The 27089-nt window shown below is 44.9% G+C and overlaps 1 protein-coding gene across 1 annotated transcript in view; it reads left to right on the top strand.

Moving 5' to 3' along the window:
• The window catches only part of LOC103771396 (SWI/SNF complex subunit SMARCC1), a gene marked incomplete at both ends in the record, with an annotated part of 30930 nt that extends 5419 nt beyond the window's left edge, over positions 1-25511 (top strand). The window contains 16 exons of the mRNA XM_008938692.1: positions 1672-1753; positions 2938-3030; positions 6204-6273; positions 7966-8035; positions 9662-9737; positions 11327-11452; positions 11820-11938; positions 12934-13058; positions 13851-13910; positions 14542-14579; positions 16604-16725; positions 19093-19164; positions 22420-22533; positions 23233-23386; positions 23639-23752; positions 25452-25511. Of these exons, the coding sequence (XP_008936940.1) occupies positions 1672-1753; positions 2938-3030; positions 6204-6273; positions 7966-8035; positions 9662-9737; positions 11327-11452; positions 11820-11938; positions 12934-13058; positions 13851-13910; positions 14542-14579; positions 16604-16725; positions 19093-19164; positions 22420-22533; positions 23233-23386; positions 23639-23752; positions 25452-25511 (1495 nt within the window). The remainder of the gene's footprint in view (positions 1-1671; positions 1754-2937; positions 3031-6203; positions 6274-7965; positions 8036-9661; positions 9738-11326; positions 11453-11819; positions 11939-12933; positions 13059-13850; positions 13911-14541; positions 14580-16603; positions 16726-19092; positions 19165-22419; positions 22534-23232; positions 23387-23638; positions 23753-25451) is intronic.
• Positions 25512-27089: the final 1578 nt, after the last annotated feature.

Below are 27089 nucleotides of genomic sequence, written 5' to 3'. Positions count from 1 at the left end.
ACCTTTCAACATGCACAACACTCTTTAAAGAGGTCATAAATTTCTTTTTGAGCTGGAAGGTGATTCTAATAAATACACCAGGATATTATCTTTACCTTGTTTGCTGTGTCCTTGGTGTGGAGGGAAGAGTCCCTAGAACTGCTTTAGGAGAGAAGCCACATGTGCTAGGAGTGAACATTTCTAGTGCTGCCCCCCACTTCATGCAGTGTATTTACCTGAACTTGCCCCTGGAAATACTAGAGAGCCTCAAGTGAAGGAAGACACGGGGGCCTCAGCTGAACCTGAACCCGGTGGGGTGATACTGCTGCAGTGCCCTTGCTGTGTGGTCGTGGGGTTTGTGACTGAAAATCAGCCTGGCTTTGGTTTACAGCCACTCTGTGTTTAGGAACTTTACTGGAAAGAAGCACATGTTAGAAAGAAACAGCCGTTAGATGTGGGCACAGGAATAGATGACTGTTTTAAGCTGGGCTGTCAGCACGTGTCAGTCCCTGCATGGCAGTGATGTGCATGGCTTCTTCACCCTGTCAAGTGTGCAGGGGACGTTTGATTTTACATGCTGACATCCCTTCTGCCACTATTGCTACTCCCACTCCAGCCCAGCACTCCAGTTATGAGCGTTTTTAGACTCCAGCAACAGCTTTTTCCAAAGCTTGGCAGGTACAGAAGTTCACCAGACAGTGTCTTACATCTCAGAGTCAGCAACCCGACTACCTAAATGTATCATCATGCTTTGGAAAGGGCTGAATTGTTAAGGCTCGGGCCCCAAATCTCTTTCAGAGGCTCCTACTGCTCCTCTTCCCTTGGTGGTGAGCCTGTGCACGAGTGCTGGAGAGGTGCTGAGCTTGGTGAGGGACTGGCCTTGGTGGTGTTACTGTCCCACCTCTTGGTGGGTGTCTCAGGGGTCACCACTCAAATGCATCATCCAAGCTGATTCATCCATGACTTCTGAACGTGGTGTGGTCTGGGTGGGTCCAGCAGAATGCTTTTGGGGAGCTCTTGTGGTTCTTCCCAGTAGAAAGTCTCAGATTTTACATTATTCCCCCCTCATCTCTCATAGACACCTAAACCTGCATTGTTATTTCAAGAATTTTGATGATTTTGTCAATGAAGTAGCAAGCTTTTAAAGTACCAGAGTCCAATAAAGGCAATCATAAAATGCTCACACGGATTACTAGCTACCTGCATGCTGTGTGGGGTGGCTAGTTCTCAAACAGATAGCTTTGAAAATCTCAGGCAGGGGAGTTGCTGTGGCTTTCCTGGGTGAGAGGCTGGGACAGGTGGATGGGTGCCACCAGAAGGAAGAGAAACGTGAGAGCTCATTCATGAATTTTCTCATCTAGTTGTCGAAATCCATCGTGGGCATTTGATGAAGTTTCTGTTTAATTATCCTTGGTGACTGTAGTGGAATGCACAGCCCTGCTCCAGGGTGCTGTTGGACAATATCCACCTTCACTTGTCCTAAACGTGTCACGGATCGGTTGCGTTTTATTGATTCGGTTCATTGTGATCCCTCTCGTGAGGGCTGCCGAGTGGAACAGGAATGTTTGTGATGTGCTTTACCTGTTCTTACGTAGCCACTGTGATGCCCTGTTTTTATGTGGGACGTGGAAGCTTGTTGCCTGCTGAAGGAGGGGGAGCTGAGCTGAGTGTGTTTGGGTGGTTCCCTTGCAGGCGGCGGTTTGACCTGCAGAACCCCTCCCGCATGGACCGCAACGTGGAGATGTTCATGAACATCGAGAAGACACTAGTGCAGGCAAGCAGCTCCTCTACAGACTGTGTGTGCATCTGCTCAGGGCAAGGGATTCTCTACAGTTTGTGTACCTCAGTGGTGACCCACTGGAGAACTCCATCCTGCACCTCGCAGGGATATTACAGTCCTCCCTCCCTTGCCCACCCCTTTTAGTCACAATTCTGTGTTATTGCTTGAAAACTTCAGAGCCTGTTCACTGCTGCTCAGTGGATATGTACAGGCTGAGAAAGACCTGTCTGGAAGGTAGGAGCAGCATCCCAGGTTTCTCCATCTTTCTGTGAAAGAAGCTCCCTTAGGCTTCAGTAACTAGTTCTGTATGTACCTGTTCAATTGCTGACTGTCTTAAGACCTTCAGCTTGAGAAACTTGACTTGTTCCAGGTTAGGGTACAGTTTAGAGACTCTTGCTTGCTTCATCAAACAAGTCACTGCAAGAAGACAGCAGATAACAACTGTGGGGAGTCTTAATTTGAAAAAAAAATCACACATAGTTTAAAAAAAAAATAGTTTAAAACTATTAAACTATAGTTTAAAACTATTAGTGGTTTAAAACTTCAAACTCTAAACCCAGGCTCAGTGTCTAACGTAGTCAAGATGTAACTTTCAGGTGCTTGTTTAAAATGGAAATGGAAGAACAGCAAAAGGAAACAATACTATACTCTAAAAAACCTTTTGCCTTTGTATGGTGGTTTCAGTGCACAAGTACATGTTAAAATCCAAAACACAACAAAAGTATTCCTGCAAATCTGATAGGAATACCTGAAGCTGTGTGTCAGTGCCACAAGACACGTTCAGATTTGGAAGCTGATACATAGAGGACTTAAATTCCCTTTCAAGCAAAGTCTTCCAGAGCCTGTCAGAAATGCTCTGAAATCAAAGGTCCAGTTTCCACTGAAGGTGTTGTGAAGGCAGGAGGGTGAGAAGAGCTAGGCTGGGGCACGTCCCTTCCTCAGTGAGAACTCTCTGACAGAGCTGGCAGCAGATCTGCAGAGAGCAGAGACTGTGGGATGGGGCTTCTGGGGAGGTGTGGGGCAGGTACTGCTGTTGGGGGGGTTCTGGAGCTGGGACTTGGGTGCTGTAGCTCAGCCTGATGCGTGCTCCTTCTGAGCTTGTGCAGCCATTGAGTTTTTTTATCTGTGTCACAAGTAGCCTACTAATTTCTTATTTAACTTCCTCTTCTCTCCACTAGAACAACTGTCTGAGCAGACCAACCATCTACCTCATTCCAGATATAGAACTGAAGCTGGCTAATAAGTTGAAGGATATTGTCAAACGTCACCAGGTAACTTAGTGCATCTTAAAAGAAACATCTTCTCAGCTGAAGTGCTTTTGCCTGACTTGAACATACCAGTTCCCTCTGGATTGTGCCTGACAGCACAAGGCAGCAGCAGCAAGTCACTTAGACGAGAAGTTGACCATTTGTAAGATGTCATTAAGAATCACCACCCTGTTCTCTAGGTGAACCCCAAGTGGCTGCTGAGGTGAAAGGCAGTTCCTGTGTCTCGGTGAGCTGGCTGCAGGCCCTGGCTGATCTAGTGCTGAATACCTGCTTATATAAAGCAGAAGCTCACTGTCTAAATCTGAAACCAGAGAAGGTCATGTGTAATACAGCTGTTCTGGATACGTGGGGACAGCAGGAAGAAGCTTTAATCTTAAAATGATCCCTACCTTCTTGATTTGCCTTCTTGTTTCTTGCATGTGCAGAACAGACCACGAGCAGCAACGCTCTCTTGTGTGCTGGGTAGTCAGTGTGTTTCTGAGAGAGACAACATCTTGCCATGTAACTTAATACACCAAATGATGAAAAGATAAATAGCTTCATCTTTTAAAAATGTAAACACACTTTTCACTTGTCTTGGGAAAAAAATATCTTGGAATGTGCACTCGAGGTGGTCTGACAGCCTCTGTGTTATGATGGTTCTTGGCTGTAGCCAAAGTAAGCTGCTGCTTTTCCCAATTAAATGTATTTCCTGTGTTGTGATTATGAAGTGTCATCTCAACTTCAGTTGTGTGATTTTTCACAAGTTACTCTTCGTTATGCAGCTGATTCAGGATGCTTGCTGTTGCTTGAATTAGAGTTAGTAGTTCAATTTTCCTTTCAGAAGGGAGTTCCATGGTGAACTCCAGGCATGCTGCATCTGAGAGTGCTTTGAGGGACTTTGAGAGCAGCCAGCTTTGTGTTAAAGGAATGTGAAGAACTGAAAACAAAAATTGTTCCTAATTCTGAGGCTTTCTCCCTTTGCCCTACTTCTGAGTTCCTATCCTGGTTGTGTTGCTAGCTCTGACTGCTCACTGATTTGATTTTTAAATTTTATTTTAACCCATGGCTGTTGTTTTCCCTCTGCCCCATTCCTCATGCCTGTAGCTCCCTCCTCTCTGATGTTCCCGACTCTTTGCTGCTTGCCTGCAGCCTGGGTAGAACAGTTGCATTATCTCTGGGCCCAGCACAGTTCTGGTGTGATCTCTGGGCTTATCAAAGGAGGTATCAGGAAGGTGTTTGTTCTCTCTGCTGATGAAGGTGCTGTTACTTTCCCTCTGCCCCATTCCTCATGCCTGTAGCTCCCTCCTCTCTGATGTTCCCGACTCTTTGCTGCTTGCCTGCAGCCTGGGTAGAACAGTTGCATTATCTCTTGCCCCAGCACAGTTCTGCTGTGATCTCTGGGCTTATCAAAAGAGGTATGAGGAAAATGTTCTCTCTGCTGATGAAGATGCTGTTACTGTTGCTGGTAGTCACACTTTTTCTGACTTTCTTTATAAATGCTGAGGATTCTTCTGAGAAGAGCCAAAATAATAATTTAAGGACCTTGAAAGATGGGTAATGAGTGAGATTTAGCATTTATATCTTACCTGCTTTGAGAAGAGTGTTTTTTTTCAGTACAGAACTCTTCCATCCTGTTAGGTGTTAGCAGAGGCAGGGGATAAGCCTCACAACCTGCTGACATCATCTAGAAAGCTGTTTTGATGTAAAGTTGCCCATCCTTTGTTTTCCTTCTAGACAGCATCTAAGAGACTTGCTGTTGTTCTGCTGTGTGTTGGGTTTCTGAAAGCTCAGTAAGAAATAGGTGATACCATTCTGGTTCACCACATTCAGATAGGATATCTAGAGAAGTGTCTCTAGCTCATGGGGAGTGAAGGGAGAATTTCCACAGTTGTTCCTCAATGACTTTACAGGTCCATCATTCATGCCATGGCTCTTTCCTTTCCCTCTGAACCCTTTTAAATTCTTTCTGCTTTCCATCTTGCTTTTTTTGCTGTTGCTCAAGCACTTCCTTTCCCTTTACTCAGCTCTGCAAACCCTTGTTGGTGTAGGAACTCTTGCCTTTCAGCCCCCAACATCAGAGCACCCTCCCAGTATTGCTGCCATAATGCAATCCATCTTCAGGCTTTTTGAATTTTCCTTCTTTTCATGCTGTCTTCTAAATAAGTTGTTCACATGTTGTTGCTGTAACCTGCCCCATCTGCTCTTAAGCCCTTAAAATAAATCTGTGAAGTATTTATGGAATGTAAATTTTGAATAACATTTTCATACAAACTGTTCCAAAACACAGCTCCTCTGAGGAAAATCTGCAGACTGTGAACTTCTGCTGTCCTGGGAAATAACTTCATAGATGGAGAGTGGAGGTGTCCCTGCAGCACGTGGGAGAATCCTGATGGTTCTCCACGTGAGGGGAGGGCAGGGTTTTCTTTAGGCAGCATTATGTATTTAACAGAGTCCTAATCACAGAGAATTTTCTTGCCTGATGGTGCATGTCTAATGAGATTGTAATTATGGCCTCTACTCCTACAAAGAGAAGTTGGTTCATGTGCCATTGTGTGTGGCATGTACATAAGCCTGACAAGTACTTCTGTTGCTTCTCATGTGTCAGGAAAATGAAGTCCTAAACCAGGAAGAAGAAAGAGTATTCTCATGTTTGAATATTTGACAAGCAATGATACCATGTTAGTGGATTTCTGATTTATTCCCTCTGGTCTATGGGTTAGGAGGCTTTTTGAAAGAGGTGTTTATTCTGGCCCTTGACATGGAGCCTTTCTTGATACTGGGGATGTTTCATTCAGAGCAGCCATTTCTACTTAAGATTCTGCTAGACTTCTGTAAATTGGCATATTTAGAAATGGTTTGGGACCAAAGTGGGTACTTAGTGGAAAAAAGCTACAGGTGCTTTCTTACAAAATACTCACCAATAGGTTTGTATGAGCTGATAGGTGAACAGTTTGATGAAATCTGGGGGAGGAGGAAGGGTTTGAGATGGAGAGAAGAAGAGATGACAAAGTAGCTTGGCAGCAGTCTTAAAAGAATTGTCTTTTTCTGGCACTTCTTAGAGGTGGTATTTGTAGTTGAAGTTACCCTCAAATATTTGTAGGTTGTAGAGCTTGTGGGTAAAAAGCAGCTGAGAAGTTTGGGGTAATGTTCTGAAGGTTTCTCATGTAGCTTCTTTTCTTCCACCTTTCCCACAGGGAACAGTCACTGAAGAGAAATCAAAGGCTACCCACCACGTTTATCCAAGTCCTACCTCAACGGATGATGGTAAAGTTACCTTCCTGTTTTTAGGTGGAAAGAGTCTTGTAACTAAATTCTGTCAGGAGCCAGCGAGATGTGTGAAAGGCAGATAGATGCTAAAGTAAATGAGAGTTAAAAAGCTTTGCCATACTCTCATCTTTCCAGGTGGCAGGTTTGGAATGCTGATACCTGTGGCTTGGCAAGGTGGACACAGTAACAGATAGACCTGACAAATGGAGATTTTTGGCTTTATTGCAATGCAGTCAGGCTCTATATGAAGTGCATAGGTTCCACAAAAGCAATTTAACTGCTGTATCCTTCAGAAAACAGCAAAAAATAAAGCTCTTCATTTTAATACCTTAAATACATTTACTTCTCTAGCAGATCATTGCTGATTCTGAGCTTCACTGACATAAATTAGGCTTTTCTGATAGGCCCTGGCGTGTGGTGGCCACTAGATGGAAGTGTTCACTGCTCTGCAGGGCTGCTGGGGGCTTGTCTGTGTGCTGTGCCTCTGTAGTACCACACACAGCCACGGGTTTACTGGTCACTACCTCGGGTTCCTGGAAGAGTGTGAAGCCTGGCACGTCCCATCTGTCTGGTAGTCAAGGATCACAGAGATGTGCTGGGCAGAGCTCTCTTCACCTCTGATGGTCTGAGATGAGAAAACAGCCAGGAATTCAAGCAGTGTAATTTCATAGTCATTTGGGTTGGAAGAGATCTTTCAGATTGAAAACAAATTGTTCCTCACCTTGAACCTCAACCTCCCCTGGGGCAGCTTGAGCCCAGTTCCTCTTGTCCTGTCCCTTGTTCCTTGGGAGCAGAGCCCGACCCCCTCCTGTCCCCAGGCTCCTGTCAGGAGCTGTGCAGAGCCTTATTAGCCCTGCTGGGAGAAAAGGAAGTTGAAATCCATTGTTTTTAAGAGTCCTGGAAGTGTTTTTGAAAATCTGTTTCACCATCGTGCCCTGCCCTGTCATTCCCTCTTCAGAACTATAGTTTCTTTTAGAATACTTGTTGAGAGCAGAATTTAGTACAGCAAACAGGATCTTTTGGAATGAATGTAAATCAATAGAAGTTGTTCATTAGGGGATTGGGATGTCTAACAAGGATACAAAAGGACAGAGGGAAATACCACTTGACAAGAAAGCATTTAGGGCAAAGTTCATTCTGTTTATAGAGAGGTGAGAGAAGAGTGACAGACTGGGGGGAGGTGTCTCTGCTATTTCTGCTGTCTTTACTGAATGTCCTCTGGGAGGATTTGCTCTGTCCCATGCTGAGTTCCAGGCCCAGCTGGCCAGGACATGTGGGAGATGGGATGGGAGGAGATGAGCTGGCAGGGACTGGTGCTTCCATGGGGCAGCCAGACATTCTTCTTGCTTCTGCTGAGAAACAAATGGCTGTTTCAAGCCTCTTTGGATCTTAACCTGGGGGGTGTTAGGGTATGAATGTGTGCCACCAGGAAATGAAATGTTATAATTCTTAGCATTAAAATGACCTGATTAGTGTAATGTGTTGTATACAGGCAGAGCACACACCTCCATCCTGTTGGCCAGGTCTAAACCTGCAAGTGCATGGCTGTGCCCAGCCAGGCCACTCCAAGGGCACTGCCTTTATCAGAGGTGACTGATAACCTTACTGTGCCTGACTACAGAAAAGTAAAATACTGTGTGATGTGCTTCACAGTCTGAATCTGATGCTGGATCTCTCTCCCCTTTGCAGATGAATGGCTGAGACCTGTGATGAAAAAAGACAAGCAGGTGCTGGTACACTGGGGCTTTTTTCCAGACAGGTAAAGAAAGGTGGGGGAAGAAAGCAGCCCCCAAATCTTACTGAAGTTTGTTGAAGGAAAGTCTTGGTTAAAACTTGCAAGCAGGAAATTCCACGTCCTCAGACAAGCAGCTCTCTGAGCTTACTGAGTCTTCTCCTGAGGGCAATGCTGTGTGGTTCTCAGCCCTGAACCTGCATGGGGAATGTCCCAGCTGTGGGGGCTGCAGCATCTTCAGCAGAGTGACAGGCTCAGACGTGGCCTGTCTAAAAATTGAACCCAACTACACAGAACAGCTTTCCTGTTTTGGTTCTGGACGACTGTCCATCCCTGTTCATGCTGTGAGACAAGCAGTGGTTGCCTTCTGGAGTAGAACCATGGGGTAAGGGCGTGTTGCTGCCTTTTATCTCAATGGCCAAAGCTTGGACAGCCTTCATCTGGGGTTAGAACTGGGATGTGCATCCCTGTTGGGATCTGAGCAGGTGCTGAGGTTGGCAAAGGAGAGTCTGTTCTTCTGCAGAGCCACTGCAGAGGGTTGTGAATGGAACCAGGCTTCCAAAGGGCAGAGTGAGCTCTTCTGGAAAGCTAGTGAGAGTTCTAACCCCCTGGTTGAACTTTCCTCCACAAAGAGAGGGTTTACTCCCTGGGTTGCCTGCAGGCCTGTGCAGATGGTGGGGAAAGCCTGTGTTTGAGAGAGCTCTCATGTTCCTAGAGGATGCTGAGAGATGGTGGTTGTGCTGTTAGGAACCTCAGTGTATTTGTCATGGCTGCTTTCTGTGTCCAGGTTATGAAAAACTCAGAAGATGATAACCCAGCATTGGCTTCTATTCAAATAGTTTCTTTCAATGTCCTGAGTTCTGCTCTTCTGTGTGTGCACAGAATTCCCAGGAGCTGTGTGCTTAGTCTGGGGGAAGAGAGCAAACAACCACCACACTTAAGTGTCTCTCTTCATGCAGATAAAAAGCTTCTAAATATTTTTATATTTAGGAGTCAAGTGTGTGTTGACTGTGTGTGTGTTTATAAATACCAGTATCAGCAGGAGGAATGCTCTGTACACATCTGCTCTTGCCTGGGACTGCTCCCACTTGCTCAGAATGTGTCTGGTGTCAATTACAAAGTGTTCTGGCTTGTGCTGTTACCCAGTGCAGGTTCTCAGTGCTTAGAAACAGGCTCTTGAGGGGAGAGCATGTGGCCAAGGGAAAGTAAGTAAGGAGTGGGTTGTGCAGCAGTGGGGTTGAGGGAGGGGACCCCTACTCCTTCCTGCCAGGAATCCAGCAGCTCTTGCTGTAAACTCCTGAGGACAGAACTGAGCTAATGAATTGAATGCCAGGCTTTGAACAGGTGACTCAGGCTGCATCCAGACCCTGAATCTAGGGAGGAGATTTGCAGTTTTAAGCTGGAGCTGGCTTCACTGAGACAGCTTTTAAATGCAGTGAACTTTGGACCTCTCCCTTTTCAGTGTGTGCTATGTCTGTAGCAGAAACTAGTGATTATTCCTTTACCTTTCCATTGTGTGGGGAAGACTTTCTTATTCTGCCCCAGCAATATGATTTGCATGTCAGGATTGCTGAATAAATATATCTGTTGGTGATCTTCCTGGCAGAACAGCCCAGGGGACCAATTTGGTTTTCTTTTGCCTCCTCTCATTAGCTATGACACTTGGGTTCATGCCAATGAAATAGATGCTGAAATTGAGGATCCTCCAATTCCTGAAAAGCCATGGAAGGTAAGTCTCTCTCAATAAGCCTCCCCAAGGTGTTGTATTGGTGTTCAGGCTCAGATGTGACTCAGGAGATGTTTTAATGTGCCACTGCATAACAGTGACTGTGTTTCCATATATAGAGTGATATTTCTGGAGCTCTAATGACAATTTCTAAATTATTTCTTTGGTTTGGGGAGGAATGCTGTTGAAAAAGGACTTTATTTTGTGAGTGAAAAGGACAGATTTACACATCCCTTGTAGTGCCCAAATGACTGTGTTTATTTTGGGCTGACTTGAGGTGTTTTCTGTTAGAGGTAAGTGCTCTCCTCCCTGCTGAAGTGCAGCCATCTCCAGGATGAAACCTGACAGCTCATTAGAAGCATAATGGCATTATGCAACCTTTAAGGGGAGGAAGAGGGGGAAATATCAGATCTTCATGATGGTTTTGGAGGAATATTATTAGAGAAAAGAACTATCAGCTTAGAGACCTGAGATGACCACGCATGTATTACAAGGCTTAAAACATGCTTTGTGTGCAGAAAGCTCATCTCCTGTAATATAGAAATGGCAAAAAAAATATTATGAGTTAGAAAACATGGATATGAAGATTTTGTTGAATAGATGAGTACTCAGACTAACATCAACAGCCTTATTTAGCTTCCCTACATAATTACTTTGCTTTCTACAGAAATGATTTGCCTTTCTGATTTAGTTCATTGCAGGTGAACAATACAGAACAGTTATAATCAAACAGGAAATACTGATTTATTGTCCTTTCATTGCACTTACCCATTTATACATAACATGATGTTGTTTTGTCTATGTGCTGTTCCTCTGAAACGTGGAGTTAAGAGCAGCTGAGGTCTGGAAATAATGAGATGTCTGTTCAAGCTCTACTTATTCCAAGGAGTTACCTGTAAATAACTGGAACATGCACTTTGTGTGTGTAAATAGTAGTAAATTGAGTAAGATGCAATGGATTGTATAAATCATAGAGTCTATGATTCTAAATCATTTACTCAGTGATTCTAATTAATGCTTATCTAAAGGGTGAGGGGCAAGAGGCTGGGGCCAAACTCTGGTCAGTGGTGCCAGTGACAGGACAAGGGGCAAGGGGCCCAAACTGGAACCCAGGAGGTGCCACCTGAGCAGGAGGAGAAACTTGTTTGGAGTGAGTGTGCAGAGCCTGGAGCAGCTGCCCAGAGAGGCTGTGGAGTCTCCTGCTCTGGAGAGATCCCAAACCCTCCTGGCTGTGCCCCTGGGCACCCTGCTGGGGGTGAGCTGCTGGAGCAGGGGTGGGATGAGATGATCCCCAGAGGTCCCTTCCAGCCCCACCACGCTGGGATTCTGTAAAGCTCAATAACTTATTCTCAGCTATGTAAATGAGACCTTTATTTGAAGATGGATATTTTAAGTTAAGACAGTCCATCTTTTCTTTCCAGGATATGGCCAACTCGTCTTAATCTTTTTGGTCTTTTGTGGCCCATCTGCTAAGGTGATCTGTGTACTTAGATGATTTTGGTGGTAATTTTCAGCATCCAAAGTACACTCTTGTTACAGAGCCATTGTCCCACAGTCAGATTTTTTTGTCAATATGTTGTTGTGTATTTTAGGTTCATGCCAAGTGGATTTTGGACACAGATATATTCAATGAGTGGATGAATGAAGAGGATTACGAGGTAGATGAGAACAGGAAATCAGTGAGTTTTCGGCAGAGGATCTCCATGAAGAATGAAGAGGTAGGTGGCTCTCTGCTTAACAGGTCAAATTTTTGGGAGTCAAAGTTACTGAAGCTAAGCTAATGGAACAGTTTGAGGTGCCTATGATAACACAGCCATGTCAGAAGAAAATTAAACCAAGTCCTGAGTGTTTGAATCTTGCTCTGTTTTATGTGTGTAGCCTTTGCAGCATCCAGGTGGTGGCTGTAGAAAATCTTGAGGGGTTTTCACATTGATAAAGGGGAGTATTCTGGAGGTGGATGTGGTGTATGTTGTGATACTGTTGCTTTTAGCTTCCCTGGGTAGGTTGTGTTGAGGCAGAGTGTAGCCACAGCATTCCAGTGGCTGTAGTTTCTGGGATGAGCTAACTCCTTCCCTTCCCTGCCAGCCTGTGCGCAGCCCGGAGCGGAGGGACAGGAAGGCAGCAGCAAGCACCAGGAAGAGAAAACATTCTCCTTCCCCACCCCCCACTCCTGTGGAGTCAAGAAAAAAGACAGGGAAGAAAGGGTGAGTGTCCAGCTCCTGGAATTTGAGGTGAAATTTCTTGAAGAAGCACTGATTGGGAGATTTGTCACCTTTCACTTTCTTGCCTGGAGGTTTTGTCTGCATAGCCAGATAAAGTCCACTTCTCACATGCAGCTTGAACAGAGCAGCATTTGTGCCCTACAGATCAGGGTTTTTCCCAGGCCTGGTTTGGTCTTTTAAGAAAATGCATGGAAGGCCAATATTATATCCAGATAAAAGCTTATTTACTGGGGTTTTTGAACTGATTATTCAGGTAGTTATTAGTCTGTTGGGCTCTAGTAAGACAGAACTGGAAATTTATCATAGAGCTGTTTAAGTTGGAAAAGACCTTTAAGCTCCTGGAGTGCAACCATCACCCCAGCACTGCCAGGTCCCCACTGCCCCGTGTCCCTCACCCCACATCTCCACAGCTTGGGAACCCCTCCAGGGGTGGGGACTCCACCACTGCCCTGGGCAGGCCTCCAGGGGAAGAAATTGTTCCTCAGGGCCAACCTCAACCTCCCCTGGGTCAACTTGACGCCCTTTCCTCTTGTCCTGTCCCTTGTCCCTTGGGAGCAGAGCCTGACCCCCCCCCTGGCTCCAGGCTCCTGTCAGGAGCTGTGCAGAGCCAGAAGGTCTCCCCTGAACCATCATCTGCCCTTAGTGGAACTTTTGAAAAGGACAACTGTAAGTGAATTGCTGCTCCCTTGAATCTCTGAGTGCTGCCAACATGCTGGAGACATTTTGGGGTGGATTCAAGAGTGATGTGCAGTGGAGGTCTCCAGTCTTGAAACAGTAGAAAAGACTTAAAACTTGCTTTGTTGTACTAGTATGCAGAGGATGTTTTCCATTAGCTCCCCCAGCACCACTCCCTACCCCCCTCATGTTCTCAGGAGAGTTTTAACTCAGTCCTTTAATCCCTGTATCTGAAGAACAATGTCAGGGTGAGAACATCTGTGGCTTCAGCTGGCAGAGAATTTGTGTGTGATCTGTTTTAGACAAGCAGCCTTATATGGGAAAAGGAGAGGGCAGAAAGAAGAGGATGAGCAAGAAGATCTTACAAAGGACATGGAGGATCCCACCCCAGTACCTAATATAGAAGAAGTGGTACTTCCCAAAAATGGTAAAATATGCACAGACTGCATTCTTTCAGTGTTGAAACAATTGCTTCAATTGCACTGAAAAAATCTGTGTATTTTGTCAAACCTTTGCAGTACTTGGTGTCCATGGGGATCTGTGCCCATCTAAGTTCCTCTAGTCAGGAATTTGAATGTGACAGCTATGGAAGGGCAGCAGATTCACCTTCTTTTGACTTTTTGAAATACATTTACAAAAATCTACTTCAGTGTTTGGTTTCACCTGTTGCAGGATTGCTGTCACCCATTACACAGTTCACATTTTGGGGGGTGGGGTTCTCTGGAGGGAAATAATTGTGTGCTAAGATAAGCCTGCTAAATGAGTGGAAGCTCCAGCAACGTGCCAAGTGCTTTCAGTTCTTAATCCTTTGCAGAGGAGTGTTGATCTGTGCAATACCTGTAAAGTAAAGATAAGTCAGAGAAATAATTCCTTCTGTCAGGTCCTTGGCCCCACATCCTCCCGGGTGCCTCACGATTTGGTTTCTGCCTGGTGTGGACTTGCACCTAGGAACTGTTCCGTGTTGTACAGGTGGGAGCAGTGTGGGGCTGGGTCTGCTAACTGCAGGAATAGAAGCTGCTTTGTGTTCAGATGTGGGATTACAGGGAAATCAAACAAATGCTCCCTTGTACTCCACCCGCACAGATGAACTCTTCTGAACTGCAAAGACACAACCAACAAAACTGGGTATTGATAAGACAGTAGAAGCATGCTGGACTTTGGTAATTGTATCTTGGCCAGTGGTTACTCATCAGAGTTCCAATCTTGCTTACTTTTGTAGTGAACCCAAAGAAGGACAGTGAGAACACGCCTGTGAAAGGAGGAACAGTGGCAGACCTTGGTAAAAGAAACACCCAGCCCCCTCCAGCAGCCCCTTCCCTACAGGCTACAGTCTTGCAAGCCAATGGAATGCATGTTTTTAAATCTTAATTTTTAAGTGGAATCTCTAATTCAGGCTTGTACTGAAGTCTGTATTTTATGTATTCAACTTGAAACGTATTGACTCTTTTCACTGGAAAGGCTCTTCCCATGTAGGCATCCTTTTTTAGATTATCTTGCTAAGATATGTAGGTTCTTTCTGGTAGAATTTTCCTGTTGTTAGTGGGAATCAAGATGAATCACAGGTTCCCCAAGCTTTGGTGTAAGAGAGATAAAGTGGTGTCCCACAGCCTGTTACACAAGGATACATCTAGGGCTCTGGGAAAGGTGGTAATTAGATAAAGATTCCTAAATGTGGAAAAGTTCTAATTGTCCTTCCTCTGTATTCCTTTCTGTTCCCTTGTCTGGGAAGCTCACTGCCTGCAAAAGGGTGGGATTGCCTTAATGATGTGTGGTCTACTTTGCTTTCCTTCTCACTTCCCTCCCAAAACAAATAAAGGATTCATTCCAATTAAGCAGTTGCACTGCTAGAAAGGCTTGTGAGCAATCAGACTCCTCACATGAGTGTAATTCTCCATGCTTCTGCCTTTCAGATGAACAGGATGAGGAGACAGTGGCAACTGGAGGAAAGGTAACAGCAGCCATTTCTTACTAAATTGGATAGAAATGGGGTCACAGAATCGTGGCCTGGTTTGGGTGGGAAGGGACCTTTCAAGGTCATCCAGTCCAGCCCCTGCAGGGACAGGGACATCTGCAGCTAGAGCAGGGTGCTCAGAGCCCCCCCAACCTCCCCTGGGATGGTTCCAGGGATGGGGCAGCAACCACCTCTCTGGGCAGCCTGGGCCAGGGGCTCAGCACCCTCAGTGTCAGACATTTCTTCCTTATTATCTGGTCTGAATATGTCCTCTTCTGTAAAAACATCCCCCCTTGTCCTGTCAAGATTTTAATCTCATTTTCAGTAACTCTTAGCCTATAATATTTCTCAAGTGATCCAGAAGATCAAATTAGTTATGAATTTGTTCAGCTATTGTAAAAATTCTACAAGTGCTGTGAGATTATTTTGTATTTCCAAGTATTATAAATGAGAATGAGGAGACAGCTGCAAAATCTTTTCAAAGCAGCATATTTTCAGACACAAGACTTTTCAAAGGTTCTGCTTTTTCTCTGAGTTTCACAACTAAATTTAAACCCTGCATAGTCTTCCTGGCCATTATAACAGAGTTGCCAGTGTAGTTTGGGTTGCATTGTTGGTGTGCCAGGCACTATTTTTAACAGCTTATCTGGAGCAAGGGGTTTGGACGAGGTGATCTCCAGAGGTCCCTTCCAACCCCACCACGCTGGGGTTCTGTGAGTGGCCTGGCACTGGAGGACTCTGCAGCATTAGTATTTGTTCCATGTTAGATTGGAGGAGCTTTGCCTTTTACACTGGGGTTCTGTGAGTGGCCTGGCACTGGAAGACTCTGCAGCAACATTAGTATTTGTTCCATGTTAGGTTGGAGGAGCTTTGCTGGGGTTCTGTGAGTGGCCTGGCACTGGAGGACTCTGCAGCATTAGTATTTGTTCCATGTTAGATTGGAGGAGCTTTGCCTTTTATGTCCTGCACTACACAGTGGGTTTGGGGGGTCATGGTCTGTTACTCTTTTGTGAATGCATGTTGAGAGGAGAAGGGTGTTGGATGTTGAAGGAATGATGACAGGAAGGACTTTTCTGAATGGCTGTTGTCAGATCACTAAATATATTTAGAATGATACCTTGTAGTCTTTTGGGGAAATTTAGTCCAGAAAAAGATATATCATTGATACCAGTGACTCACAGACCTTGCTTTAGGGACAGTTATTTTTAACAGGCTGTTCTGTTTCTCTGAAATGAGTCTGGGTTAGTAACTCAGGTGAAGAAAACCCTTTAATGGTGAGCTGCCTGCAGGCTCTCCACATGGCACCAGGGGGTTTCTTGTGCCATTTGTACCATGTCCTGACCCACTTACACTACCTCTGTGCCCTTCCCTTCATCATTGTGGATCACAAACTGGATGTGTACTGGAACTGGGGTTGCAGAATACCTCATGCTCACAAGAGGCTTCTGTTGTGAAGCGACAGAGAATGACCAAAGACTTCTCCTCTCCTTGGGAACCTTATAAAACCTTGCTCACTGGTGTCCTGACAGCCCTGTGTGAGCAAACTCACAGGTCTGCTCACCCTCTGAGTGGAAGCAGATGCAGGGACACGTGGAGTTACAAGTGGAACTTAATGTCTCTACTCCCCAAGAGAGAGAGATCCAAGACCAGCTGTAAGATTGATCAGAGGGAGTTTATCCAGGCAAGAATTTAGTGTCGTGGGACAGTTTGGCAAACATGAAGCTATCACTGCTGACAAGTGTCCCCTGGTGAAACTGAAAGTGATGAATCTGATGTCCTTTAATGCTCTTCTGAGGAGTGAGAAGGTTAATGGGGGAAGAGTGGCATAAAGCACAGCCCCCCTTGGGGGGTATCAGAAACCTGCCCAGTGGCAGTAGCTGCAGAGGGCAGAGACTGAGTCAGGAGAAGTTTAATCTGCACAGATTGGAAAGGGCTCATTTTGGACCCACGTGGTGCAGACTGAGAGTTGTCAGGTGTGTTTCTAACAACCAGCTAACCACGGGGTTCCCTCTGTGACACAGGAGGATGAAGATCCCAACAAAGGTGATCAGAGTCGCTCCATCGATCCAGGGGAAGATAATGTCACAGAACAAACCAACCACATCATTATCCCAAGCTATGCATCGTGGTTTGACTACAACTGGTAAGGAAGTGATTGGGAACTGGGGGGAGACTTGGAGTTTTGGTGGGTTTCTCATAAATCAAGTTGAGTGATGGAGGTAACTTTGGTTTAGGTCTAGTTCCCATACACGGGTAAATCTTTTCCCTTTAAAAATCTTTCTGAGCTGACTTCTGGCAGTTTTCAGGGCTGGGGAAAGAGGAAGGGAATTTCCAACAGCACAGATCTTCACTCTTGCCTTCTCAGCAGTTTTTGCTTTGCTTTTTCTTTCTTTTTCCCTTCCATGGCAGAATAATTCCTTACTCTTCCCAGCTTCTCTTGTCCTTGTGTGATCTTTCTATGTTTATATCTATTTCTGAAAGCTGGTGGCTTTTAATTTTGCTTCAAATCTTGCCTTTGAGGACAAGTCACTGGTTATACCAGGAGGATGCTTCCTTCATTCTGGAATACTCCCTGGAGCCAGAGGTTTGTGGTGTGCTGTGACCATACAACTCCCTATAGTAACCCCATATTCTCTGTATACTCAGACTTTTATGGTCTGGAAAGAGAAATGATTGGGAATTAAAGGCCCTCTGCAAGTCCAACTCTTTAAGTAGTACTTTTTAAAAAGAAAAATTGCTTTGGAAGCAGACTGAGGAAGAGTCAGTTGTCTGGAAGGGCTGTCATTTGTTGTCTGTCAGGTGCTTCATGGGTAAAAACCAACCAACCACTGTCTGCAGCCCCCCAAATTACAAATACTTCCTCAGTGTCTCTGTTCACAAGTAATGTAAAGCAAGCTGAAGAAAATTCTGATCTACTTCTCAGTGTTTTCTGGACTGCTGGGTTAGAGTAGTCCTTGCTAATATTAATTTTCTAGTAAAAAGATAAATTTTATTTAATGCTCAGTTCAGTTTCAGTGTAATCTCTTATGCTCTGGGAAATTTCATTGCTGAACTAGATAATTTGTGACTAAAATCTGAGTGGTTTATTGATTAATCTTCACATTATTCTCCTATGAAAGTAAGTGATGGCAGCTTACAGGGACAGTGGCATGGTAGGTTAAAAGCTGAACGTATGGGAGGAAGGAAGATGTGTAAAGAATGTATTTTTCTGTGTTTCCTCTAAAAGTAACAATTCTTAAATGACCATTGTAGTTCTCCAGGTTTTGACTTGCATAAAGCATGTGCTGTTCTGCAAGTTTCTGTCTTAAGTTACTCAAAGGAGCCCACAATTTCTGGCACTTTTTTTTATAAAAGGGAAGCTTTATTGTTTCCTTACTTAGTAAAAGATGGGTTAAATCTTAGGTCCAGCAAAGAATTTGTGTGTTAAGGTGTTAGAAAAGAAAAATTATGTGATTAATCAGGTTCTATATACTCTGGTTTTTTACTTGTTATAATTCCACTTGGCAGTGAAGACCCTCCTACAGATCATGTCATGTGGATAACACAAAATGATGCTGTTCATCTGTTGCTGGTAGAACTCCACAGCTGCAGTCACCCTGTGATTAAAACTTTTAAGGACCAAATTTTCTCATTTATGTTGAAATAAATATCACTTCCTCCCATCCTTTATTTAGGAAACATGAGAATGTGATTTCCTAAGTTCCTGCAGTGCTATTGGTGTTGTCAGGCTGGTGGTAGCTGCAGAGTGGAAGATTCTAATGAAAGAATGTTTGAACTGAAATACTTCACCTGGAGCAGCTGTGGAAGGAAAAGAAATTCTCTGTCAAATGCCTGAAGCTGAATTTTCTGTGCTCTTTACCTTAGTTTTTGTGATACATAGCATCTCATGTGTCCTCAGTTCTGCTCTTCTACAGGTGGTTGATTTTTCCTCTGTATTTTTTCCTTAGAGTGCAGAAGGGAAGAGTTATTTTTCAGACAGTGTTTAGTTGCTTCACATAGCCATAATTAGGAGTTTATTTTCCCCAACTGACCAAGGAGGTACTTGCTGTGTTCCTGAAGCCAGTCTCCTACCTGACCTGGGAGCACTGATGACTGTAGATCCAGCTTCAGAGCTGGACTCAAAGCACCTACTTAGATCTTCTCAGTATGTTCCATTAAATCTTGGCTTCTTCAAGGTATTGGGTCTTTGCTGAATGTTCATACTAACTGGGCTGGAGAACAAAGAGGCTTCTGTTGGAAAGCCCAAGTCCTGGAGGCACAGCTGAAAAGGGGCTGCTCAGTGCTCTTCAGAGCTAGGGCAGCAGTGGGTGCAAGGCTTCCTTTGCTCAGGACTGAATTTTGAGATCCTTTTTTCTTGCACCTTTGCTTATGCAATCAAACGAGCAAATTTCAAAGGGTCCTAAATAAAATAACCCTTGCTAGAAATGTTCCCCCTCAAAATAGTAGTTTGAAGGTGTTCAGAGTCCTCCAAGGTTCAGTATTTGACATCTGAATTTTGGTTTTGTTACAGTATTCATGTGATTGAACGTCGTGCTCTTCCTGAATTCTTCAATGGAAAAAACAAATCCAAGACTCCAGAAATGTAAGTAAAATATGTGACTATAAGCCTCAGAGTGCAGCAAGATAAAAGAGCTTCCAGCTTGATGAATTCAGATGTGACCTGAAGTGATGGGGCCAGGCTCATCACTGAGGTTTGTGACAGGAGAAAAATAGATCAAACTGAAAACCAGTGAGTTCTATCCTTTTATAAATGAAATTTTAACTCAGAAGGTGAAGCACTGAGATGGGGCCCTGGAAAGCTGGGAATGTTCTTCCGTGGAGTCTTTCAGGCCTGGCTGGACAAAGCCCTAAGCAACCTGGTCAGAATTAAGTGCTGACCATGGTTTGTGTAGGAAATTGGCTTAGAGACCTCCTGAGGTCCCTGGCACCCTGGGTGATGGTCAGTCTGTAGTCTTTACTTGCAGCCTCTCTGCATGTCTGTGGCTGCATCATAGTGACTCCAAGGTGTGCTTGATCCAAAGTGTATTTCACACTAACTCTGTTCCCTCAGTTTTACTAGTCAGTGTAGTTTTGTTCTGAGGTTTCTAGGACTGCAAACAGATGGAATTGTGGAAGAATGCTTCTCTTCTGTATTTGCCATTGATGTGGCCATCACATGTCATCCTTCCTCCTTCAGTAGACATCAAAACATCAGGTCTCCTGATGCCTGTCTGTGAGCTGCTGCTGGTTATTGCTGATGAGTGAGCTCCTCCTAATCCTGATGTATTCCTACAGATGTATTTTTGTTGCCATTTAGTTACTGTAGGAGTAGCATGTGGTCTAGGCTTTGTGTTTTCTTTTTAAATAAAGTAGAAGCATCCTTCTGAATGGAGATGTCTTGCCTCCAGCTGAATTTTCAGGCCAAAGAAAATACTGTTTGAAAAGCTCACACAGGTTCATTCTTGTGACAGTAGTGCCTGGGGGGTTGTTTCTGTCTTGAAAGGGATTTTAACTAAATACTAGTTGACTTCTGTTTCTCTTTGTTGACAAGTTTTAGCTGATGGGTCATGTCATTGTCAAAAACCGACTCCCTTCAGGATAAACTTTAGGGGTGTTTCTGTCTAAGGCTTCTCTCTTCACCTAATAATGTGGCCTTAACTAATAAATACTGAATTAATTCTTGCAGCTGAGATCACTTAAAGTACCTGTTCTTGAGCAAGTGGGAATCCAGTTCTCCCCAGGAGCATTCCCAGATGTTCCTGAATGTTCCTCTGTGGAAGAAGCTCCCTTTCTGCCTACCCCACATTCAGCACAGAGGAGCCCAACACCTTGTCCCAGCGACTTTCACAGATGATTTGATCAGAATGAAGATGTGGGGTCTTGGCAGGGCTGTGTACTTGCAGCATCTGTCTGCTGATGCCTTGCCCTTGGAAGGCTTTGCTGTTCCATCTCTGCACCATTGATATTTTTGGTTACCAGCTGTTTTTGCACACTGCATATGAGACATCTCCATCTTGAATCTTCCAGAGGCAGAACTCTGCTTAGATCACTCTGGTTTGAGCACGTCTTGGTGCAGGGGACTCACATCTGTTTGGCACATTGGGGTTGTTCCCCCTATAGAGCAATAATTCTATGGTTGTTTATTTTGTTCTGAACAGTTTGTGTTAGGGAGCATTAGTACATTCCAGAAAATTCCTGAAAGTACTGAGGAAGTGTGTGAAGCAATGTCTGCAGTGTAGGAAACAGGCTGAAGACCTCATCTGGAGGATTGTCCAGCTCTGGAGTCCTCAGCACAGCAGAGCCAGGGAGCTGCTGGAGCGGGGCCAGAGGAGCCCCAGCAATGCCCCGAGGGGGGAACCCCTCTGCTGGGAGCCCAGCAGGAGAGAGTTGGGCTGGGGCAGCTGAGAGGAGAAGGCTCCAGCTGGGGAGACCCCCTTGGGGCCTTTCTGTGCTTAAAGGAGCCTTTCAGAAAGCTGGGGAGAGACTTTTGAGCAGGGCCTGTTGGGACAGGACAGGGAGGGATGGTTTGAAACTCAAAGAGTGAGATTTAGACTAGAGAGAAGGGAGAAATTTTGGACACTGGGGCTGGTGAGCCCCTGGCCCAGGCTGCCCAGAGAGGTGGTCACTGCCCCATCCCTGGCACCATCCCAGGGGAGGTTGGGGGGGCTCTGAGCACCCTGCTCTAGCTGCAGATGTCCCTGTCCCTGCAGGGGCTGGACTGGATGACCTTGAAAGGTCACTTCCAATCCAAAACCTCCCATGATTCTGTGAACCCCAAACGTTGCATACTTGAACTCTTGTGCACTGAACTATAAGAATCTCAAGGGGTCCCTCCTGCTTTAGCTGTTCCCAGCTCCCTGAGTGGGCAGAGCTGTGCTGGCTTCTGGGTTCTTGCCCTCTGCTTCTCAAAGATCTTGTCTCCATCTTGCTCTTCCCTCACCTTTCCTTACTGATGTTTTTATGCATTAAATAAACCCACCCATAAGAACAGCAGTGTTCTGTTCAGTGTACTCCTGGTTTTCTGCACAGTTATTTTCTTCTAGGTTCAGTATTTAGCCTGTTTCCAGGTGGACACCAGATCCAGTCAGTTTTTCTGCAGCTGGTGGTCTTGTTGGTTATTTGGTTAGTGGCCAGGCTACAGCTGTAGTCAGAGTGTGATTTGGAGTGGGGCAGGGATGCATTTTTGTTTCCACCACAGATGCAATGTCCACCTTTTAGAAACAGAAGCTATGACCACGTGGACATCCCTGAGCTTTGCCTGTGTCCCGTGTTTGCAGCAGAGCTGCAGCCAAGGCCCAGTGGAGCTGCTGCTCACTCTCCTCTCTGCATTACTAGTGCTGGAGGAGCTGTCTTGTCTTTTACCTGCTGACATGTGGTGCCAGACTGAATCCTGCTGCTTTTGGTTGCTATTTTCAAAGTAGTCAAGGTTGGAGTTGCTTAATCCTGTAGCTTTGTTTGCTCACAAATATTTGTTGCTTTGTAATTTTAAGCATGGCTTGATGTGCTCCTGATCCAAATGCAGAGGAAATCCAGAATGAAACAATCTGGAAGAGATGGGGCATGTTCAGTGTGTAGATATTTGTTATAAACCCTACTTACCTGCTACTTTTGATACCAATTCTTAAAGTCTTACTTCAGAACATGGTTTAGTGGTCACAGGAGTGTTGGGTTGATGGTTGAACTTGATCTTAGAGGTCTTTTCCAACCTTAATTATTCTGTTATTAAATTTCACTAATAAAAATTACCCGTTGCTCTTTGCTGGGCAGTTATAGAGGTGTTGGGAAAGGTGAATCCTAAGCCACACTCTAAGCTGTGTTAGCCATCAGTGTGCATGAGGAACGTGTCCATGTCCTGCAGATACCTGGCGTACCGCAACTTCATGATCGACACCTACCGCCTGAACCCTCAGGAGTACTTGACCAGCACTGCCTGCAGGAGGAATCTCACTGGGGACGTGTGTGCTGTCATGAGGTAAAGGCCACAGGTCTTGCAGCCACTGCCTGGGCTTTGACAGTGAGAGATTGGAGCTGTGTCAGAAGTGGGAGTGTTTTTTGCAGGACAGCCTAGGCGTGGGCAGTGGCCCCCGAGGTGCTGAGGGGCAGACAGCTCCCCCCTCTTCATGGTTACCACACTGTTTTATGCTGTTGTTTCTAGCCATGCCCATGGAGTTTCAATCTTAACTTGTGATCATTTAGGTTCTGCTGTTTAGTGTGAATGTGGAGGGTTTTTTTCAGCAATTCCAGTTCTGCATCTCAGTTTTGTCAGTTTTGTGTTTGCCAGAAGTATAGAACTTGCTGGATGTTGATTTGGTGAGGAGCTACAGATAGCTGAGGGAAGCAGATCAGTGGCTGTGCAGCCCTCAGGATCCAGACACTGTCTGCAAACGGTTCCATGCACGCAGCCCCAGCTTTGCTTTGCCTTCATCCTCAATTAAGGATAAATTAAATGAATTCCTGTTATCTGTAACCAAAACCATCATGTTTGGTTATGCAACGTGCTGAAGTGCACTCAAGTGTGCACAGACTCCTGCTGTGTGATTGGTATTGCTGTTTGGGAAGGAATATAGAAAATTCTAGATCTGTTTAAGCCTCCTCCTTTGCTGTCTCTGCAGCATCAAGCATAAGCAAGGCTTTAGTTCTTCAGAGCTTAATTTGTCACACTGTTCCACAGAGTTCATGCTTTCCTGGAGCAGTGGGGTCTCATCAACTACCAGGTGGATCCAGAAAGCCGTCCCATGGCCATGGGTCCTCCTCCTACTCCTCACTTCAACGTGCTGGCTGACACCCCCTCAGGGCTGATGCCTCTCCACATCCGCACTCCCCAGGTGAGCCCTGGGGTCACACCAGCCTGTGCCTGCCTGAGCTCTAGCCAGGGCCAGGTCACATGCCCACGGGGTAACTCGTGCACTATTTAATGGAACATTCCTTTCCTGAGGCTGCACCTCAAATCCTGGGGTCAGTTTTGGGGCCCTCACTCCCAAAAAGGATCTTGAGGGGCTGGAGTGCCCAGAGAAGGGCAATGAAGCTGGGGAGGGGTCTAGTGCCCCTCTCACCTCTCTCATAACACTTCTTTGCAGGTTCCTGCTGCTCAGCAGATGCTGAGCTTTCCTGAGAAAAACAAAGAGAAGCCCACTGATCTGCAGAACTTCGGCCTTCGCACGGACATTTACTCCAAGAAGACTTTAGCCAAGGCAAGTGGTGTGGCTGCAGATGTCCCTGCTCGCTGCAGGGGGGTTGGACTGAATGACCTTTAAAGGTCACTTCCAACCCAAACCATTCTATGACTCTATGAAGTATGTTGGGATTTTGGTTCCCCCTGTGCCTTCTATTCAGCTTTCTTCCTCAGGTGTCCTCCACGAGATGACATTGAGACAACTTATGCTGCTCTTATGTTCCTCTTCTAGATTTCTTCTGTCTCAGTGTAGGGTCCTAAGATGCATGGTTGTGCTGGAGGTTGGATTTTGTAGAAATAAAGACCTGTAGCTATCTCAAACTAGTCAATACTGTCAGTCTTCAAACCCTGAAGTCTTGTTATGTCATTGTGTATTTTACCTGATTGGCTCAGTTATAATAGAGGTACAAATACTCACCCAATTCACAGATCTTTCACTGGTTCTAGACTCTTGTTCTATTTACAAGCAAAGAACTGGAGCAGATTTGTTTGCAGAAGCTGATTTCCTTTTGTTTGGTGCATGGCAATTGCTTTTTTGGCTGTTCTTACCAGAGGACTGATCAGCTGCTGGATGACTCACTTTGGTGAACGTTCTCTTCGGGTTAATGATCTGTTTGAAATGCATCTTCAGATAGGATGGATTTACTTCTAAAATCCTTTTCCTTCTGCTGTGGTGTTGCACAGAGACATCAATCTAGATAATGTTCTTTCCTAAGCAGGTGACAAGCTGCTTTTCTCTTTATTTGACATGTAATGGATTAAGGTGTCTGTAATTAAGAAAGTTTACTAGAGGAAGTTAATTAGGGGAGGTTTTCACCACAAGTTTTGGAACTCTTAGAAAATCTCAGGAGTTAAGCCTGAGATACAGATTTGGGAGCAGCAGCCCATGGGGCCAGTGATTGCTGAACCTGCAGATTAACTTGCTTAATTACTGTGTCTGCAAAGATTTATCAGTTTCTTACCGAGTTACTGATGAACTTCTAGGTGGGCTTCTTTTTGGACCAGCATGAATCTTACACAGCCCAGCCTGGCTGCCTGGAAGCAGAGGTTTGGTGGGGGCTGAAGTTATGCTGACATGAACCCTGTTGGGTTGAGAGAGGTGCCCTTTAAGCTGGGAGAATCCCAGGAGTACCAGAACGAGTGGTACCAGCTCCTGGAGGGACTGCAGCCTCCTTCAGCTCTGGCTTGGGTGTGTTCCCTTGTGTCTCTTCCCTGCTGCTCTCCTCTGCTGCAAGCTGTGGTGTAAATTGCTCTGTTCTTGGCTTCATTTTCTTGGCCAAAGCCAAGCTGACCAGATTGCCATCAGCACTCCTGTGGGTTTTTGACATTTGGGAAGATCCTCTTTTCTGTTTGCTGTATATGCAAGCAAAATGAGTTGTGAGCCAGGAGAAAAGGCCAACAAATCAATTTGCTTTAGCTTGGAATCAAAGAGGAGCGGGAGGTTCTCCTAGATAGGTTGGGAAGGTGGGATCTGTAACCCTCAGATTCCCCAGAAACTCTGTGAGCCTCCTTGCCTGTGTGCCAGAGCTGTGTAAGTAAATGGTGTGATCTGACCCACGGTACGAGGTAGCCAGGGCTTGGTGAGCTGTGAGTAGGAAGGCTGTGAAAAGTTGGAGTGGATTAAATAAGATTCTTCCCCTTGTCTCCTTGAAGTTTTCTTTACAAAAGTTTTGTGCAAAGAAACCTGTATTTCACTTTGTTTTTCCTGTCTTTTGTAGAGTAAAGGTGCAAGTGCTGGAAGAGAATGGACAGAACAAGAGACACTGCTGCTATTAGAAGTAAGTTTGTGGAGGGTCTGGGGCTGGGAAACCAAAGAATGCACAACACTGTGTGCTTTAAAAATCCACATAGGGCTTAATAGTTTTTTTGAAGTGTACTCAGATGACAACTTCATGCTTTAACAGAAACAGAGCTTAAGAGTGGGAGCAACATCTTGAGAGGCAGCTGGTGTGGCTGGAGGAGGAGGGTGGTTGTCTGTGGACACAGGGCTGCCTTTCTCTCTGGTGTGGTTATGGCTTCTGAATTGCTTAAAGGTTACAGCTCTCCCTCCAAACAGTATCTCTTCATTTCACCATCACAGCTGTGAGAATGTTAGTGCTAAAAGGAGGTGGCAGGAACCTCTGTGGACTAGGGGAGCTTCATGTGCTTTAACGTTCTGTTCTACCTGACTTGTGTCTGCAAACCAGAAATTCAGTGTTTGAGAATGTTTGCATGAACTCAAGAACAGACCTCACACTGCAGAAAGCTCTTTCCTTTATCAGAAGTGACTAGTGGTATGAAATAAATGCCCTTTGAGTGTTGGTTTATCTGCCACTAAGGTGAATATCTTGAAATTCTGCTGAAGGTTCCTGGCTCTGCCATAGCATGGGAAAGGAAACTGCTAATTTTTGAGGTTAAAATAGTTAAGAAACAGATGAGTCTGCTTCCTGTCTCCTGCCACTAAGAAGGGAAGCTCTTTATTTGGTAGCTCTTTGATACTGTACATCTCCTCATTCCTTTTGCCACATAGCTGCACTTGATGTATTCTTTAAGCTTTTTCTGGAGGTCTACAAGCAATGCATATGAGATGATTCCAGTCACATTGGTACTGTAAAAACGAGGTCAGAGAACTGTTAACTCACTAGAATCCTCTTTGTCCCCAGATTGCTTAATCTGATGCTCTTGAACACGTGGTAATTGTCAGGTCTCTTGGAGTTCCAGTCTAGGGTGAAAACCATCACACAAGGTGCACTGTAGAAGGATGTTTGAGTCTCACACTCACATCAGGGCAGCATTGTTCTTGGTGGCCTGAAATAATTAATGTGCTGCCACTTCCTATAAAGAAATTCTCTACCAAGCTTTCTTCTACAGGAACATTTTTGTGATGAAGAGATGGGGTGGTTAGTTTGTTTTTTTCTTATGTAATTCAGAGTTCTAGTATAAGAATTCCAATTCAAGGGGCTTGTGTGTGTGTTTGTTTTTACTTGAAGAGAGAGTGTAAAACAGACAGCAATTACATGATTGGTCTTTTTTTCTCTTTCCATGTGTCAGTAAACCCATTGAAAAGTTATTTCATGAGGAAAGGCACGGACAATGGATCTTGACAGTGATGACAAATACTCAACTACTGTGTGTGGTTGCTTTTCTGAGCTGGCCAAAGTGCTGCTTAGCTGAAAACAGCTAAGATGTCTCTTGTGTACATTCTTATATGGAGAAACAAGACTAATATCTGTATCTGGTTTCTCTCCTTACTAGTATTATTTAGTAAAATTCATTATGTTTTGTATGTTTGTAGTTTAGGGTCATACACAGCCTAAGGAAATAATCTAGATGGCACATTCTTCACTTCAAAATAGGAACCAAAAACCCCCTAATGT

Source organism: Merops nubicus, unplaced genomic scaffold (genome assembly GCF_000691845.1).
Source record: "Merops nubicus isolate BGI_N331 unplaced genomic scaffold, ASM69184v1 scaffold5324, whole genome shotgun sequence".
In the NCBI taxonomy this organism is placed as follows: Eukaryota; Metazoa; Chordata; class Aves; order Coraciiformes; family Meropidae; genus Merops; species Merops nubicus.
This window is presented reverse-complemented; position numbering and strand designations above follow the sequence as displayed.